Source organism: Pan paniscus, chromosome X (genome assembly GCF_029289425.2).
Source record: "Pan paniscus chromosome X, NHGRI_mPanPan1-v2.0_pri, whole genome shotgun sequence".
In the NCBI taxonomy this organism is placed as follows: Eukaryota; Metazoa; Chordata; class Mammalia; order Primates; family Hominidae; genus Pan; species Pan paniscus.
In genome coordinates, this window is record NC_073272.2 from 26,408,594 (window position 1) to 26,428,428 (window position 19,835).

At 40.6% G+C, this 19,835-nt stretch overlaps 1 protein-coding gene across 2 annotated transcripts in view; it reads right to left on the bottom strand.

The window, feature by feature from the left end:
• Positions 1 to 19,835, bottom strand: part of PCYT1B (phosphate cytidylyltransferase 1B, choline) — a 114,925-nt gene that overhangs the window by 52,068 nt on the left and 43,022 nt on the right. For both annotated transcript variants that reach the window (XM_034949501.4, XM_003819584.4), the window contains exon 2: positions 8,887 to 8,986. In XM_034949501.4, the coding sequence (XP_034805392.1) occupies positions 8,887 to 8,986 (100 nt within the window). The remainder of the gene's footprint in view (positions 1 to 8,886; positions 8,987 to 19,835) is intronic.

Sequence of the window (19,835 nt, forward strand, 5' to 3'; positions counted from 1 at the left end):
ATATATATATATATATGCATGTATTACATTGATGTTATAAAAATAAATTAAAAAAAAAGAAATCAATGCCAACTTCTGTTAAATGATCTTTAAGACTTAGATTTAAAATTGTGATTATTTCTTGATGCAATGCAACCTCATTAATTTGGAACATAAAGAAATGTTACATTAATAGATTCAGATGATACAATGTTTCTAATAAATTAAATTTCTCTAATAAAAAAAGTTGAGAGACTTTATGTCAGATAGGGAATTGCAATTATTTCCAATTATACACAAATTTGAACAAACAGAATTGCCTTCGTAGGATTATACTGTATTCTAAATAAGGCACAGTAAATAGAAAATGCTTTGAAATAACAAACTGTCTAATGAGGGAGCCTTGCTTTCAATGTTCTTATTCAATGTGAATTCAATTGAGGAAAATTTGTTTTAAGATATAAACCCCAGGGGAAAGCAGATGGCAGTTTTGTAAAACTTTTTGTTATTGATTCAGAGGTGATCAAGAGAAATGAATTCAGGAAGCAGGGAGGAAAGAAAAGTAAAGAAAGAAGACGTAATTACTGAGAAAAAGGCCATTTAGTAAATCTGAAGAGTATTTACAAAGTTGATTTTGCAATAAGCTCACTTTTAAAAATTGTGGTGTGTCAGCAATTTCCAGACTGTGGGAAATTCTCCAGGACTGCCCTCCCTGCCAAAAAAGGACCCTGATCTTTCATCTCTTCAACAAATAAACTTCAAGGCAAAAAAGAGAGAGAGAGAAAGAAAAAGAGAAATGAAAGGGGGATCTGCAGATTGAAAGAGATTTAAAAAACATATCAACCTACTGTAAAGTATGGACATTATTGGGTTCAAACAAGCTATATATAAATGATGACATAAGATAATTAGAAATTGGAACACAATATTTGGTGATATCAAGGAATTATTGTTTTTTCAGGTAAGATCATGATACAGTGGTTATGTTTAATAAAACCAGAGTTCTTATTTTTCAGACATATACACAGAATTCTAGGAAGTCTGGGATTTTGTTTCAAATCATTCAAGAGGACAGAGTAGACAGAGGTGTGCATGGTGCAAGACTGGCCATGGGTTAGTGGTTGTTAGGTATGAGTGACAGGCACAGGAAGGTTCATTATATTGTTCTACTTCTGTGTGTGTTTGAAATACTCTATAATAAAGCTTTAAAAAAAAACAGAGTATGGCTTTTTAGTTCGTATGTTGATCTGTTTTAATCTTTTGTTTGAGATTTTTCTGGATATGCTTTTAGGCATCTGGGGACTCTCCAGAGCATCTATGTGAGATTCCAGAGCATCTATGTGAGATACCACTGACCTGTGAAGCTGGAGGTTTGGCAATGACCAGGAGCCAATTGAAAACAAAAAAAGATGTCAGAGTACAACTATTGCATGGCTATCGTGAAGAGACGTTAAGGTGGCTTCTAATGATCTCTGCCTCCTGGTGCCCATGCCTTTGTGTAATTCCCGCCCCTTGAAGTGCGTGTGGGACCTGTAACTTGCTTCTAATCAGTAGAATATGGGAAAGGTGGTAGACATTATTCCCATGATTATGTTACATTATAAGACTCCATCTTGGCCAGGCGTGGTGGCTCACACTTGTAATCCCAGCACTTTGGGAGGCCGAGGTGGGTGGATTACCTGAGGTCAGAAGTTTGAGACCAGCCTGGCCAACATGCTGAAACTCCGTATCTACTAAAAATACAAAAAATTAGCCTGGCGTGGTGGCGGACGCTTATAATCCCAGCTACTTGGGAGCCTGAGGCAGGAGAATCTCTTGAACCCGGGAGGCAGAGGTTGCAGTGAGCCGAGATCACACCACTGCATTCCAGCCTGGGCAACAAGAATAAAACTTTGTCAAAAAAAAACAAAAACAACAACCACAAAAAGAAACAAAAAGGGTCCATCTTGCTAGCAGACTTACTGTCTTTCTGCACTGGTGGCTTTGAAGAAGCAAGCTGCCATGTTGTGAAAGGGCCTATGGAGAGGGCCACATGGCAAGGACCTGCAGGTGGCCTCTAGGAGCTGAGGGTGGCCGCTGGCCGACAACTGGTAAGAAGCTCACCCCTTGATCTTATAGTCACAGGGAAATAAATTCTGCTAACAACCTGAGTGAGCTTGGAAGCAGATCTAACAACAGTTAACCTCCAGATGAGAACTGAGCCTGGGGTGACACCTTAAATGCAGCCTGTGAGACTCATGACGTTTGCTCTTCAAAAGACATTTTTACAAAAATGAAAAGGTGAGTCATAGACTGGGAGAAAATATTTGCAAAATATAGGACTTGTATCTAGAATGTATAAAGAACTCTCAAACCTCAGTAAGATGAACAACCCACCACCCAGTTAAATAAAGCAAAAATATCGAACAGACATTTCACTAAAGAAAATAAATACAAGGATGGCAAATAAACACAAGAGAAGATCCTCAATAACATTAGTCATTAGGGAAATACAAACGAAAACCACAATGAGATAACACTTCATACACACTAGAATGGCTAAAAAATGTTTTTTAATTGACCATACCAAGTGATGATGAGAATGCAGAGCAACTGGAATGCTCATAAACTGCAGATAGGAATTTAAAGTGGTACAATCGCTTTGGAAAGCAGTTTGGCAGTTGTTTAAAGAGTTAAACACACACCTGCCATACAGCCAAACAGGAGGTAATCACCAACCACGTTACATTTAAATTCACACTACTGTGGGGTATGTTAGGCATTTTTTGGTATTTGCTTCAGATTCAAGCAACAATAAAATAGTGATTGATCATCTTTGATTATGGCTATTAACAAGGCTTGGATTGTGGCTATTTTAAGGCATTTAAACAGTACCTTAGAAATACACACAATTCACAAAACACATGTATTTCACTTAATCTTTGCATCAACCCTATGAGGGAGCCAGGTGAAAGTAGACTTATCATTTCATGGATGGGCAAATGGAGGCTCAGCGAAGTTAAGCATCTTACCCAATGTCATACAACCAATTTACGATGATGTTTGAGTGCAAATCAAACTCACCACTCTTTCTTCTACCTTGTTGGTACCTGCTAGAAAACTATATGCTGATATGAATTCTTGTCTTTAAAACAAAACAGAAACTATTATTAAACACCCAGTAATTATGGCAACTAGTACTGTTTTTTGTATAACTGATGTGCAAAAAAGGTGGCACAAGTTAAGCTTTTAAAATCTTATAGTTACATATTTATTTTATACAATTTACGTAGTTTTATATAAACTTTGTAGTTACCTTCTGCTTATCACTAGCCATTGATACTAGCTAATGATACTATTTTCTGTAAATGATAGTGATTGATGTTTGCTTTTTAAAATACATTAAAGTTTTAGAACAGTGAGTATATGTAAAGAAAAATTATTAAGTAAATTACATCACGGATGATACATGAATAAGGCAGATTCATTAAGGCGGCTCTTGAAAAATGTAGTCAGGGAAATTCTACACACTGTGGAAACAGATAATACAAACTTCCTTTTTGAAAAGGAAAGTAGAAAATCAGAACCGAGATTCCCTTTAAGAAAAGTCAGTTTAGGGCCGGGTACAGTGGCTCATGCCTGTAATCCCAGCACTTTGGGAAGCTAAGGTGGATAGATGGCTCGAGCCCAGGAATTTGAGACCAGCCTGGGCAGCATAGTGAAACCCCATCTCTACAAAAAATACAAAAAAAAGCCAGGCATGGTGGCACATGCCTGTGGTCCAAGCTACTTGGGAGGCTGAATTGGGAGGATTGCTTGGGCCTGGGAGGTTAAGACTGCAGTGAGCTGTGATTGCAACACTGCACTCCAGCCTGGGTGACAGAGCAACAACCTGTCAAAAAAAAAAAAAAAAAAAAAAGAAAGAAAGAAAGAGAGAAAGAAAGAAAGAGAGAAAAGAAAGGCAGTTTTAATGAAAAGGAACCTATGAAACAATCTCCTGGACTTTTCCTTTATGTCAAGACAGGATTTATTCTCCATGCATCAGAATACATACAACACTGTGTATGTGCACAGCTCCACAGCTGAACTAGCTAAGACCAAAGGTGCCAATTCTGATTGCTTTTTTGATTTATTCTGTTCTTTCTCTTGAAGTTTCATCACCCTTGTGACCTCACAAACAAGGTCAAAAAGCTAAGAGCTATGGGCAGAGTTTGTCATTACCTCTTCTAGAATTTGTACCCCAGCCCCTGTTTGGGCAGTTCTAAATTTGTAAAACACATTTTAGGCAATTATATTATGTCACAAAATATGGCTAGTGTAGGAGATGGTAAGAGTCCAGTTATAGCTATAATCTAGGCCAGGCACAGTGGCTCATGCCTGTAATCCCAATACTTAGGGAGGCTGAGATGGGCAGATCACTTGAGTCCAGGAGTTCAAGACCAGCCTGGCCAACATGGCGAAACCAGCTCCACTAAAAATGCAAAAGAAAAACAAACAAAAAACTATAATCTTGAAGAGCATTATCAAATACCAAATTCTGCTATGTTTTGTCTTTTTTGAGGGCACGCTCAAGACAGTGCCACAAACAGGTAAATTGCTTACTACCCTTGAAACCAAACCCTTCTTGAAACTCTTGAAACCAAACCCTTCTTGACCAAACCCTTCTTGAAACTCTTGAACAAACCCTTCAAAAAAGTAACGTTTTTCTTGTTTTCTTAAATGGTAATCAAACAGCAAGATTCTTAAAAATTCTCCGAGCTTTTCTGCTAACAGTACAATGCTCCAACAATTATGATATTGGATAATCTCCCTACCACTCCTTCTAACCACTGCCGACAGTTGCTCTTATGCTGTGGTTCTCAAAGTGTGGTCCCAGGACTAGTAGCAGCAGCAGCATCACCTGGGAACACGCCACCACGCCTGGCTAATTTTTGCATTTTTAGTAGAGATAGGGTTTCACCATGTTGGCCAGGCTGGTCTTGAACTCCTGACCTCAAGTGATCCACTCGCCTCGGCCTCCCAAAGTGCTGGGATTACAGGCATGAGCCACCGCCCTCGGCCTGATATTTGAAGTTCTAAATAAAGAAATTTCTAACACAAGTACCCTGGCTAGGTACTCATCAACATCACGGATTTTCTTAGATAATTTCCCAGGGTCATCACCTCAGGTTAGTGGGCAGAATTTCTCTTCTAAAGATCAGGAGTTCATCTTTGTTCCATCTCACTCCCCCTCTAACGACCTGTATTATTTCAAAATACACCACCATCTTATTACTGCTTAAACTGCTTGGCGGCAGGCAATGTACAGGTGCCCTATTTCACCCAGTTAGCTTGATACCAGCTCAAAATACCAGAACAAACTCTCTCTGCTTCTATTTCCAGAGGAAGAACTACTTCTCTTGTCCCACACTTTTTTTTTTTTGAGGTGAAGTTTCATTCTTGTCACCCAGGCTGGAGTGCAGCTGCTCGATCTCAGCTCACTGCAACCTCTGCCTCCCAGGTTCAAGAAATTCTCCTGCCTCAGCCTCCCAAGTAGCTGGGACTACAGACATGCACCACCACACCTGGCTAATTTTGTACTTTTAGTAGAAACAGGGTTTCATCATGTTGGCCAAGGTGGTCTCAAACTCCTGACTTCAGGTGACCCGCCTGCCTCCAAACTTTCATTCATTCACTCACAAAATATTTATTGACCGCAGCGTATGCAACAAGTATTTCAATAGATGCTGATGAAACAGCAGTGAGCATGGCATGGTCCTGCCACTACAGAAGATCACAGCTACTGTCTGAGCATGTTTTCACTTAGCTCCATGGCCTGCTGTGGACCATGATTCATAAGGCAGATTGTTGCAGTAGGCAAAGCAGGGGTTTGAGGCAAAATGGACTTGGGGTCAAATTCCAGCTCTACCCAGTCAACTAGGACACTTGACAAGTTACTTTTCAGTTCTGCAAGTCTCCTTTGTCTCCTCTTTAGAAAGGATACAATAATAGTCATCTCACATGGTCTTTGCAAAGAGTACAGAACATCACATCGAGCAGATATATACAGATATATAGTAAGTTCTACTTCCCTTTCCTTTCCCTAGAAAGGTAGAGGCCCTTTCAGTTTGGGCCTGATGCTCACCCTTTAACTTTAGGTCAAGTCTGTTTTCTTCATAACCACCTGGACTTTTTTTTTTTTTTTTTTTAAAAAAACAGAGTCTTGCGCTGTCGCCTAGGCTGGAGTGCAGTGGTGCGATCTCGGCTCACTGCAACCTCTGCCTCCTGGGTTCAAGCGTTTCTCCTGCCTCAGCCTCCTGAGTAGCTGGGATTACAGGCATGTGCCACCACGCCTGGCTAATTTTTTGTATTTTTAGTAGAGACAAGGTTTCACCATGTTGGCCAGGCTGGTCTCTAACTCCTGACCTCAGGTGATCTGCCCGCCTCAGCCTCCCAAAGTGCTGGGATTACAGGCATGAGCCACCATGCCCGGTCAGCCACCTGGACTTTTATTTGGCATCCCTTGGATATATTGCTGGGTTGGTATTTCTGTGTGTGGTCTCCAGACCACTAACTTTAGAATCACCCTGACTATCTGTTTAAAATGCAGATGCCTTGCCTGGGCCCCATCCCAGATTTGGGAAGAAGGGAATGAAACAGGAAATCTGCTTGTTTAACAAGCATACCAGGTGATTCTTTGTACACTAAAGCCTGGGAACAACAGCTTTGGCTGCTCTGTGCTACCTCCCCAACCTTGTTTTGCCTTTTTCAAAAGCAGCTCACACGAAAGCTTCCTAACTCTGCCTACTCTGCTCCTCACTTCACTCTATTGAAGGCTATTCTTATAGGAAGCACAGTGTCATGGTTGAGAGGTCAAGCTCTAAGACCAATAGGTTTGAGACCAAATCCCAACTTTACCACTTACCAATGGTTCTCCCAGTGTGATCCCTGGAGCAGTAGCATCACCTGGAAACTTGTTAGAGATGTAACTTCTTGGGCCCCACCCCAGTTGGACTGAATCAGAAACTCTAGGAGTGGAACCCAGCCATCTGGGTTTTAAGAAGCCCTCTAGTAGATTCTAATGCAGGCTCCAGTGTGAACCACTGCCACTTAGTAGTGAATGACCTTGTGCAGATTCACAGCTTCTCTAAACCTTCATTTCCTCATCTGTGAAATACTAAAACTACTAATCACACAGAGTTGTGATAGTGAAATGACATGATACATATAAAGATCTTAATACATAGTAAGTACTTAATAAGTATCCATTATTATTGTTAAGCAAACTGTTCTTCATTCCATGGATTCTCTTAAGTTTGGTTTGTTTGTTTTTTGTTTTTTGTTTTTTTGTTTTCTGTAATGGCAACTAGAAACCATAGAGTTATGCCATGTTATTTTATTTTATATTATTATTATTATTATTATTTTGAGACAGAGACTCACTCTGTCACCCAGGCTGGAGTGCAATGGTGTGATCTCAGCTCACTGCAACCTCCACCTTCTGGATTCAAGTGATTCTCTCACCTCAGCCTCCCGAGTAGCTGGGATTACAGGTGCCTGCCACCACGCCTGGCTAATTTTTGTATTTTTAGTAGAGACGGGATTTCACCATGTTGGCCAGGCTGGTCTGGAACTCCTGACCTCAAGTGATTTGCCCGCCTCAGCCTCCCAAAGTGCTGGGATTACAGGCATGAGCCACCACGCCCGGCCGAGTTATGCCATGTTAAATGGCTTAAAGTTTACCTGTTCAACTAGTCTTATTTTTCACCCCATCCCAATCAACTAAAACAACACTCACTCCTACACAGCTGTCTATTTCTGTCTTCACTATTCCTCTTCCACCTGTCTGCAATACCTTTGCATCTTCTGCCCACACAGTCCAAATCTTAGTTCTCCTAAAATGTCTGTTCTGCTCCCTCCCGGAAGTCTTGCATGATCACTCAGGCCAAATGAATCTGCCATTCTCTGAGAATCAATTATCATCTGTGTTGCAGGTTTTAACCCCTAAGCACCTGCACACATGCTACTAATGTTTTTTATTTCACATCTAGTTGTCTTGTCTCTTGAAAAACAGATGGTACCTTATAATTCTTTCCAAATCTCTTCCCTATCCATCCTCTGGCATAATGCTAAAGGAATGAATGAATGAACAAACTTCTATAGCGCAACCCACTCTTTTTAAGGCACACTAGAAACTTTTTGTAAAAAATGCATACTTTTAAGAATGGTAATAATTATAGTAGCTTAGGTTTGTATATGCCTTCATGGTTTTAAAAATGCTTTGGTACTTTCGATGAATCTAGTTATCACAGAAACCTTGTGAGGTAGGTATTGTTGTCCCTGTTTCAAGGAAACAGATTCAGATCTTTCTAGTGACTTGCCCAAGGCTGTAGAACTAACAAGTGACAAAGCTGGGGCTCAAACTCCCTGTATTCTGATGCATCTTTTTCTTGGCTCCTTTGGTTGGTCTGGTTTATCACTGTTAGTGTTTACCCTTCTTTACCCTTGCACTGTGTTATAATCTCTAAGTTCAACTCTCTGCTTGAAAGCAAGTGCTGCACAAATAATGATGGGCCTTTCTGATACTTTTTTTTTTTTTTGAGATGGAGTCTTGCTCTGTTGCCCAGGCTGGAGTGCAGTGGCGCAATCTCGGCTCACTGCAATCTCCACCTCCCGGGTTCAAGCAGTCCTCCCACCTCAGCCTCCCAAAGTAAGTAGCTGGTACTACAGGCGTGCACCACCACACCTGGCTAATTTTGTATTTTTAGTAGAGATGGGGTTTCACCATGTTGGCCAGGCTGGTCTCGAACTCCTGACCTCAAGGTGATCCACCCACCTCAGCTTCCCAAAGTGCTGGGATCACAGGCGTGAGCCACCACGCCCGGCCCCTTTCTGATACTTTAAAATGTCAAGACAGGGCCCATTTAAGACAAAGAAGTACAGCCTCACCTGGTGTTCCTAAGCGGGCCTGAGCAATGGTCAGTTTTTCATGGGGTGCTTGACACTGGCAGTTGGTTTCATCAGCAAATGGGGCAGGTGCAGTCAGGGTCTAGAAGGGAGAAAAAGAAAGGGAATACAGTCTGACAAACTTTCCTTTGGCACTAACTTCCTCTGAAGTTTTATTCCTGTTGGCTACACAGGTATGATTAAGAAGTCAAATATATCCACTGAGTCTCAGAGAAATACTGTACTGTTAAACATAAAAATAGGGCATCATCACTGAAACCTTTTGGTTTGTTTTTTACTGATGCTTCAGAAATAACAAAAGCTCTTCAGTGTCTATAGTATGCCAGGTACTAGACGAGATACTCTGCTGTTATCTCTTTTAGGCTTCGCAGCACCCCGTGATGAATAGATACTTCTATCCTTCTAGAGCATAGGATAATACTATCCCTATTCCACAAAAAGGAAACTGAGGCTCATTAGAGTTAAGAAATACGCCAAGTCATGCCCTTGGAAAATCACAATGCCCAGCTTCGAACATTTCACAACCGAGGGCAGTCTTCAAACATTTAGACTCACCCACACCCAGGAGACTCGGCTGGAAAGAGTGCCATACTCAGAAGCGTGGCACGCCATCTCCTATATTTCACACACACCAGCTTGGCCAATGACAAACTCTGATGTCTCTTTCAATGCAAAGGCCAAAGCTGTTATCTGTGCCTTGGGAAGGCTTAAAAGCACAGCAATTTGGGCAGGCTGCAGATGACTTCTCCTGTGGTAGCTTCAACAGACTAGCGGCTAGAGGCCCTGCCCCAGGCAGCTTGGGCTGGGGCTCTGGGGAACGCTGTGAGAAAGATGTAGTCACTTGGAAGCCTGCCCAGAAAGTGGCCCTGCATTTTTTAGTCAGCCTCTTAAAATGAAAACCTCACTCTCTCCAGACAAAGCAAGCGGTGTTTTTGTAAACAAGGCAAATGCAATCCAGAGTTGTCCATTTGTAGTCTTTGAACTGTGCTGTGATTGCAGTCACCACTACATCATCTTTGTGATTTTTAAAGCTAAAGTGGATTAGTCATGGTAAACATTATTCACAGTGCTGTATCAATTGTTTCTTAGAGATGGAGACAGGTTAAGATGTGTTCCTTAACCTGGGGACACTAGACTGAAGAATGATCCATACATTTGGACAGGGGCTATGACTCACTTCTGCCATTTATTTATCCATTCACTCACTCATTCAAATAAGTGGCAGGCACTATCTTGGAATCTGGGGATAGAAGTAGGGATAAGACCAATAATCCCTGCCCTTGGGGAGCCCCCATTCTCTGCACTGACGAGAACCGATCCCTCCCCTGTCCCCATCCCCTCTCCCCATTGCAGTCCCTTCCACCCTAGAAGCTCAATGTTGTCTGGAGGCCTCCCAGTTATCTGAGATTTTCTTAGCCCTCACCTTCTCCTTCAGGGCTCTGGAAGCAAACCAAGACTTGGGACAAGGATTCAGGAAACTTGGGTTCACTATTTGTTCTTTTTCAGATACATTATGGCGACCTCATAGGCTATGGTAGACCACAGTGGCATTTGTAATGTAGCAAAGGGGTGCAGTGACAAGAACAAAAACTCTGTATCCACAAACCCCGGGTTCAGATCCCCTCTCCAGCACTTACTGGCCAGGTACTTTAATTTGGCTCTTCTGGTTGAAAGGAACTGACACTCACTAACAGACACTCACTAACATTAGCTCAAAGGATGGAGGATTTCTTTTAAGACTACCCTGGAACTGAAACTGTGGAAAAGCAGGAAAGGGGCAGAATGTGGCCCCAGAGAGAGTGCTCTGCACCAACTTGGCTGCTCTCTGCACATGATCCTTTCTGTCCCACCCCCACTGACTCCATTTCCTTCCACTGCATTAAAGCCGCTGCTTGCTTTCCACTGCCCCACAGCTTCAGCTCTAATAGGCCGGCCCATCATGGCCTCCTCAGCCTCTCTTCACAACACTCATTTAACAACTTTCCATTGTGCCTTTCAGCCCTAGCCTCCTACCAACTTATTGACTCTTTCCATGTTTCCCAATTCAAATTATCTAAGGGAGAATCTGATTGGCCAAGTTCATCTTTTCAAATCAGGCCTTAACCAGGATTGGCTGGCGTTCGGTCAGGCGCCCACCCTGGGGCCCAACAGATGTGGTGAGGAAAGTCATGAGTGACCCACCACTACCACTTCAGGAGGAGCTATACTTGAGGCAGTAAATATTTTTGACTTTGTGTGCTTAAAAGCAAGTTCCTTAACTTATTTGAACCTCAGTTTCATCTATAAAATGGGCTATTCATTTTGCAAGGCTGTTGTGAAAAGCAGAGATAATATGTGTAACATACCTGGTACTTAATAAACTGTAGCTATTATTACTGATATTATTATTCACTATTATATATAATATGATATAATAATAGATAATATAGTTACCCATAGAAACAAGCAAATTGACTCATTTTTATTTATTATTTATTTATTTATTTATTTTGAGATGGAGTCTCACTCTTTCTCCCAGGTTGGAGTGCAGTGGTGCGATCTCACCTCACTGCCACATCCGTCTCCTGGGTTCAAGTAATTCTCCTGCCTCAGCCTCCCAAGTAGCTGGGACTACAGGTATGCACCACCACACCTGGCTGCAAATTGACTTATGAATGGACTTTTAGCACACAACCCAAATGGGTAAATGGATTGGCAAGTGGGATTAGCTTACATTAATGATTCATTACCTTTTAATATATGTGGGCAATGAACCTTTTTCACATGACCTAAAATAAATTACTATTTGGAGATCTTGTATGTGCTACTCACAAAGTTTATTAAAGAGGAGATAAGGTGTTGCCATTTTCCAAGAATGGTGTGTTCTTGAGGGTGTGAAATCTGGTAATTAAAACAGAGATAGGGAACGTTGTAAAGCAACAATAGTTACTCAAAGGGGAAGAAAAGGTTTATATGTACCGTGCATTTTGTTCTTAATTATTATGGCCTAGAAGTAGGAAAGAAGGAGAAACAAAGAGATGGAAGGCAGAGAGAATCCCTAAGTGTGTGAATGTGTTTGTGTTTGCATGTGTGCACAGGTGACTATCTTTAACAGCAGTTGATATGGAGAAGAGCTATTTCTTGTTATGTATAAAGCAATGTGCTCAGAATGGGGAGAATGCAAAAATAAATGAGCCACAGCCTTGCTGTCCAGAACATTGCTTTCTAAAGCACAGCAGGGTACTTCTTGAGTTGATCAAGCTCTGCATTCAGGAAGACTTTGGTTAAGGCCCAGCTACTACCAACCAGCCTGGTGACCTGAGACAATGTTTTTTCAGTCCAAACACCCCAGATTACAATTAAAAAAAACTCCTTCTCTGAGCCAGAACAAATCATTTGCTTTATAAAAAATTCTATGCTCCTTAGGTTCTGTCTCTTCCATATACTAGAGGCAGATCAACTTCAGGACAATGTGAGTAAGATAGAGGCTTCTGGGAGGGGCAGGAACTGAACTAACTTCACCATTTGCCAAAGCTGAGATGCTTCCAGGGATCCTCTGGTGTAGACCCTACATAAAACTAAGGCCTGATAACATAAGGTAATAGCTAAATCTTTGAGTACCTACTTAGTGCCATGTATCCATCGATATACTAAGCACTTTAAATGTATTTGCTCATTTAATTTGTACAACACCTCTGTGAGGTAGATATTATCTTCACTGAACCAGTCTTCAAGGTGACACCAAGTGACAGCAAGAAGCAACAGCAGTGGTAGATCCCTCAAACTCAGTTACCTTTTTGGCTCCCTGTGAGCTGAGGAAACCCTCAGGATTTTTAGACTATAGGGATGGAAAAACCTCGAAAAGGGGATACATGATTTCCTGATAGAGAAGGGATAACTCAAACAATTAACTGAAGAAATAAAAGCATGTAACCATATTTTTGGCCAGACTTAATGAAGTAGGTCAAATGACTTGCTTGTAGTTATTTGCAAGCCTCAGGTTAGACTTTAAATCAGCCAGATCACATTTTGTAGTGTTTATTAGCACATGATATATGTTTAATATGATGCTAGGGGTTTGGAGGATAGAGAAATGGAGGAGAGAGATAAGAAAGGCAGGAACAGAATTGGCTTTGCAGCAGCAATCTTCTAAAGTGAAGAATGACCGTTTTAGAATGGGAGAAGGTATTCGTTTGAAAGGGCATGTTCATGTTCATGTTCAGTTTTCAATAACGTCAGATTTGGGGAAAACCACTACTCTTTTGAGCATGAAAATCATAGAAGCTAAGCTTCTGAACTTGTGAAGATCACAGAAGACAGACTATGCCCTTCTAGAGAGCCATATTCCAAATTTGGGGTTTGGTTGGCACATGAGATTTATATATATATATATATATATATATATATATATATATATATATATATATATAAAACTTTAAATTCTAGGGTACATGTGCACAACGTGTTTAGCAGAAGACAGCAAGGATCATAAAGGGTTAAGAAGCCCTGGCCCAGTGCCCTGGACCTCACATATGCAAGGGCCTTGCCAGACCACAGACTTGGAGCTAGGTTGCAATAAAACTTCTTTCTACCTAATTGAAGATTTCAAAATACTCAGTCATTACAAGGTGAATATGTTACCCATTTGTCACATAAGTTCTGGTTATATAAACTATGCCATAGAATCATACCAAAGCCACATTTCATCAGGCTTTTAAAGAAGACATTATATGTTGAGCATTTCATGTATAGAATCTCTTCAGTTGGACATTGTCAAATATTTACTTAAAACAACAGCTATTAGGTACTGGACAATGGACAATGCAAATATTACTTAAGCGCAAAAAAAATGGTTGCTAGAACCTGCACTTATGCAATATACATCGCTGACTGACAACTGGACCAATCAGACAACAAGCTAATCAACCAATCAGAACTTAGCACAGTACTGCTGATGGTGATAGGCCAACCGCAGAGTTGCTTGTTTAAGCTAAGCTATACTTTTTTTTTTTTTTTTTTTTGAGACAGAGTCTCGCTCTGTCGCCCAGGCTGGAGTGCAGTGGTGCAATCTGCTCACTGCAAGCTCCACCTCCCGGGTTAATGCCATTCTCCTGCCTCAGCCTCCCAAGTATCTGGGACTACAGGAGCCCGCCACCACACCCGGCTAATTTTTTGTATTTTTAGTAGAGACAGGGTTTCACTGTGTTAACCAGGATGGTCTTGATCTCCTGACCTCGTGATCCGCCCGCCTCGGCCTCCCAAAGTGCTGGGATTACAGGCATGAGCCACCGCACCCGGCCAAGCTAAGTTATTCTTAACTCCAGTGGGGCAATCCCGTCAGACAGGCCTGAGTTCAAATCCTACCTCCATTATTTAATATCCCTTTCCTATTTTTACATTTGATTTTTAGCAAATTGCTGGTTCTTAACCTCTCAAGCCTTAGTATCCTTGTTTATGAAAGGAGGATAAGCTGTTGTGAGGATTAACTAAAAGAATGTGTGGGTAATAAATATCTTCCCTTTTGCCTCTCCAGAATCCACTCTCTTTCTACCCTTCTCTATGCTTTTCCTCTACTCTTTTCTGTATGGCTTCCCCAATGGACTGCACCAGTGGGATCTCTGCCTCCTGCTTCCAGTTGGTTGGGAAGCGTGCAAAACAGTGGAGGTCAGGACAAGAGTGAGCTCAGGGTATTTGTCTCCCTGGCTTCCTCTCTGCTAGGAAGCAGTGTGTTGGTTCTGTCCTTTTACCAAAATTCACAGCTTCTGTGAGGGGGTCCTCTTTATAGAGCTGTCTGTGTGAGGTTCTGGTAACCACACTCACCCCTTGCCCCTACCAGCCTGGGGGATGGCAATCCCCCATTGTTTCTAGGCCAAGGATACTATACTATTCCTTGAGGTTTCCTTAAACCCTGCCCATACCTTTGTAAGTATTACCTTTATTAAACTCTCTTTCAATTTCACCTTTAGAGTGAGCCATCTGTGTCTTGACAGAGCCTTGGTTAATACCGTGTCTATAACAGTTTGTCAGGCTCAAACATTAGCTAGAAAATGCTGATGAGGTATGTAAGAAGCATAGAAATCAATTGAAAAGTGAATTACCCAGAGTAACTAAAGTTATAACCATCTCAAGAATGTCTCTAGTAGAAAAGAATTTTACAAAGACAGAACATTTTAATCAGGATATGCAAAAAAAGATAAGAACAGGACTTCAGAAAGAATCTACTTCTTCCAGGTAGGCCTTTTGCTGTGAAACTCATCAGCTTTAGAACCACAAATTCAGAATTACAAAAAGACACCACAAAATCTAATCCAGCAGCCTCATACTGTTAGGTTTATATTTACTTGCTTCTGAACATATTTTTAAAACCTTATTTATTGTGGAGTCAGAATATTTTGTCTTTTGAAGATAGAGAGGACAGAAAAAAATAGATAATATAGGTAACCATGGGCCCAACACACACGAATCACTGGATTCTTAGACTGTGTCACTGATTATGTAGACTCTTAAATCAGGCAGCTGGTGCAAAGTCATCACCAATAAATGTCACTGGAGAGAAGAAAAAAGAGGCCCAGTATGTGGTTCAGCACCAAGAAATATCCATTTTTTTCATTTAGTTATGTATGGAATGTACATGTTATAAGTAACAGGCACCATTGAAAACAGCAAGACAGATACGTATGTACTGACAGGAAATTATATCTAAGACATTTTGTTGAATGCAAAAAGCAAGTCACAAAGCAATATGTATAATATGTATGTATACATGCTATCTAGTATGATGTCATTTATAGTAAAAAGAGAGAGAAGGGGGAAGAGAGAGAAAAAGAAGAAAAGAGAGAGGTAATTGTGTAGAAATAGTTTAGGGACGGGCGCGGTGGCTCATGCCTGTAATCCCAGCACTTTGGGAGGCCAAGGCAGGTGGATCGCCTGAGGTCAGGAGCTCAAGACCAGCCTGGCCAACATGGTGAAACCCTATTTCTACTAAAAATACAAAAATTAGCCGGGTCTGATGGCGCACACCTGTAATCCCAGCTACTTGGAAGGCTGAGGCAGGAGAATTGCTTGAACTTGGGAGGCGGAGGTTGCAGTGAGCTGAGATCACGCCACTGCACTCCAGCCTGGGTGACAAGAATGAAACTCTGTCTCAAAAAAACAGAAAAAAGAAAAGAAAAAGAAATAGTTTAGAACTGTGCTAATATGGTAGCCATTAGTCACATGGGGCTATTTAAATTCAAATTATAATTAATTAAATTAAATAAAATTAAAAGTAGTTTGTCATTCACATTAGCCACATTTCAGGTGCTCAATAACCCATGTGACTACTGGGTACTATACTGGGCAATGCAGATATAGAACATTTCTATCATCACAGAAAGTTCTACTGGACAGCACTGGACTTGAATGATACACATTGAATTGTTAATTGGGGTTACCTCTTGGGAAGGAGATAATATTTTGAGAGAAGAGATGAAGAGATTTCATTGTTTATTCCATATATGTCTGTCATTTTGTTTTATTTTTAAAATGAGAATGCATTCATGCAATGTTCATAATGCAAAAATAAATTTAAAGAAATATCTCCTCTCCTTTAAATTCAGAGATGCAGAAAATTTAATCAAGGCTCAGGTCTCCCAAATGTGGCAGGGACGGGGGAGGTAGGTCTATATTAAGAAAAGAGGAGTATTTTGAAAAATAAAAACTATTATCCAGAAATTAACTGTTAAATGATATGATTTGCAGGTATATGGAATATTTAAAACTCATTTGAGCTTTAAAAAATTTTTAAATTACTTTCATGGTATCTACCCGTAATTCATTTTTCTAACATCAGACAAACACTTTTTGAGTCCTTGCTGTGTGCCAGGCACTGTTCTAGCTTCTGAGGATACAACAGGGAACAAAACAAAACAAAAAATTTTGCCCTCATAACACTTAAAAATAATAAACAAGCAACAAAAAAGAACATAAAACATGTAGTATTTTAGTTAAAGGGTGATTAAGTGTTATAGAAAAAAATAAGGCAAGGAAAGGGAATAAGGAGTGTTGGGGGTATCACTGTAAATAGGATAGTCAGAGAAGTTGATGTATGTGTAAATATATAAAGGATCAAGTGAGCCATGTGGGGAAAGAGCATTCCTGGCAGAGAAAACAGTAAGGGCAAAGGCCATGAGGCATGAACATGCCTGGCTTCTTCCAGGAATAACTAGAAGGCCAGTATGCTTGGAGGAAGCGAGCAAAAAAGAAAAGATGTAGCCAGAGGTGAGACCAGAAGAAAGGAGATGAGAGGCACCCAGTCGTGTGAGCTTTTTAGGACACTGTAAAGACTGGCTTTCACTCTAGGGAGATGGGAGCCATCAGAGCGTTTCGTTTTGTTTCGTTTTTGAGAGGGAATCTCACTCTGTTGCCCAGGGTGGAGTGCAGTGGCGTGATCTCGGCTCACTACAACCTCCGCCTCCTGGGTTCAAGAGATTCTCCTGCCTCAGCCTCCCAACTAGCTGGGACTACAGGCGTGTGCCACCACACCTGGCTAATTTTTGTATTTTAAGTAGAGACAGGGTTTCGCCATGCTGGTCTCGAACGTCTGATCTCAGGTGATCTACCTGCTTCAGCCTTCCAAAGTGCTGGGCATCAGAGCGTTTTGAACAAGGCATGATAATGATCTGACTTAGCTTTAACAAGACCATCTGGCTAATGTGTTGAGAATAAACTGTAAGAGGTCAAAGGTAGAAACAAGAAAACCACTGAGGTGTCTGGTGAAATAATCAGGCAAAAGAAGACAGAGGCAGGGGTCAGGGTGATCGCAGTGGAGGTGGTAAGAAGTGGTCAGATTCTGGATAGATTTTGGATCCATAAAACTTGAAACAGATTGGATGTAGGGTGTGAAAGAATGAGAGGAATCAGGATAATTCCAAAGCTACTGGCCTGAAGAACTGGAAGGATGGCATTGCCATTCCCTAGGAGGGGTAAAACACTGGAAGAGTAGGTCTAGGGGTGGGAGGGACAACAAGGATGGGGAAATTAACAATTCCATTCTCACAGATTTGGTTTGACACACCTATTAGATCTCCAAGTGGAGATGTCAGGTAGACAGTTGGATGTATAAGTCTGGTGTTTGGGAGAAAGGACTAAGCTAGAGATGCAGGTTTAGAAACTGAGAGAGTATGTGATATATAAAGCCACTAGACTAGATTCACTCATTCAGCTAAGGGCATGGATGCAGGTAGAAGAGAGGTCCAGGTCATCAGATGAGGAAACATTGTATATTTAAGCTCCGTCTCTCCCTGCTATTAGGGAAGCTCTAAGAAAGCAAGGACTTGGTCTGTCTACTCATTGCTATATCCCTATTCCCCAGGGCAGTACCTGGCATATAGAAGGTCCTTAAGAATATTTGCTGAATGGGGGAATTTAAAGTCACAGGAGTGAGAATGATAATTGATAAAGACAAATACAGACTTTAAACTCAATAATAAAATAAATATATTTGTCAATCTTTCATAGCTTTTTCTTATCATCATCATAATATATATTATAGAAAATTTGGGAAAGTTAAGAGAGGAAAATAAAAGTCACCAATAATTCTTTCTACTTCCCAGAGACAACCATAGTTAACTCCTTATATATTTCATTTTAGGCTTTCTGGTATGACATATATACATATTAACAAGTTTGGAATCTTGCTGGATAGACAGTTTTTTTCACTCAATATATCATGATTATCTTATCATGTCACTTAAATAGTTTTCAACCTCACTAATTTTGATAGCTGTAAAACATTTCACTGAAAAAGAACCGTAATTTAAATACTTCTCTATCATTGAATATTAAATTATTTATACTTTACTAATATAAATAACATGCTAAACATAATTCTGAACCTCTGATTATTTCCTTATGACAGATGCCTAGAAACTGAATTACTTAGATCAGGGGTATGAACATTTTAAAGATAAATATTTGAAGAACATTTCAACATGTATTGGTAAATTGCCTCCTACAAAAGCTGTATCATTTATACTCACATTACAACGTATGAAAGCACCTATCTTGCTGCCATCTCACTGGCATTGAGTATTACCTTTGTCAATTTTATAGACCAAAAAATGGTAGCATGCTGTTTCAATTTGCATTATTTTGATTACAAAAAGATTGAACATTTTTCAAATGTTTATTGGCCATTTGTATTTTCTTCAGAGAATAATCTGTCCTTTGCCTATTTTTCTATTGTTGAGAATAAGTATCTTGAAGTTGGTTAAAACTAAAACAAGAGCACAGTTTAAAAATTATCTTAAATATCTTTTAAAAACACATTTTCCAGGCTGGGCTCAGTAGCTCACACTTGTAATCCCAGCTCGTTGGGAGGCAGAGGCAGGCAGATCGCCTGAGTTCAGGAGTTCGAGAGCAGCCTGGGCAACATGGCGAAACCCTCTCTCTATGAAAAATTAGCTAGGCATGGTGGTGTACGCCTGTAGTCCCAGCTACTCTGGAGGCTGAGGTGGGAGGATCACTTGGTCCCCGGAGGTCAAGCCTGCAGTAAGCTGTGATTGCATGCCACTGCACTCCAGCCTGGGTGAAAGAGTGAGACCCTGTCTCAAAAAAAAAAAAAAAAAAAAAAAAAAAACCACGTATTTTCCAACTTTATTTAGAGTTCCCACATAATAAGTTCATTTTTTAAACCAGTAAACCAGTGCCTGAATGCTCACATCTAGGTCAGCTTAGTACATACTGCCCTTTTGGTGATCAGAGATCAGAATTTTTATTATGCCCTGGAGATACAGGCTTCCTTAAAACACTGACCACTTATAAACCAAACTCCATCTCATGCGGCCACTTTCCAACCTCACAGCAGTGAGTGGATATCAAATAGCTAGAAGACTCATAGTACTATAAGTAAAGTCACATTTCATTGATTCTAAAATGTACATTTCTCCCCACATTTTAGCATCTCTGAGAGT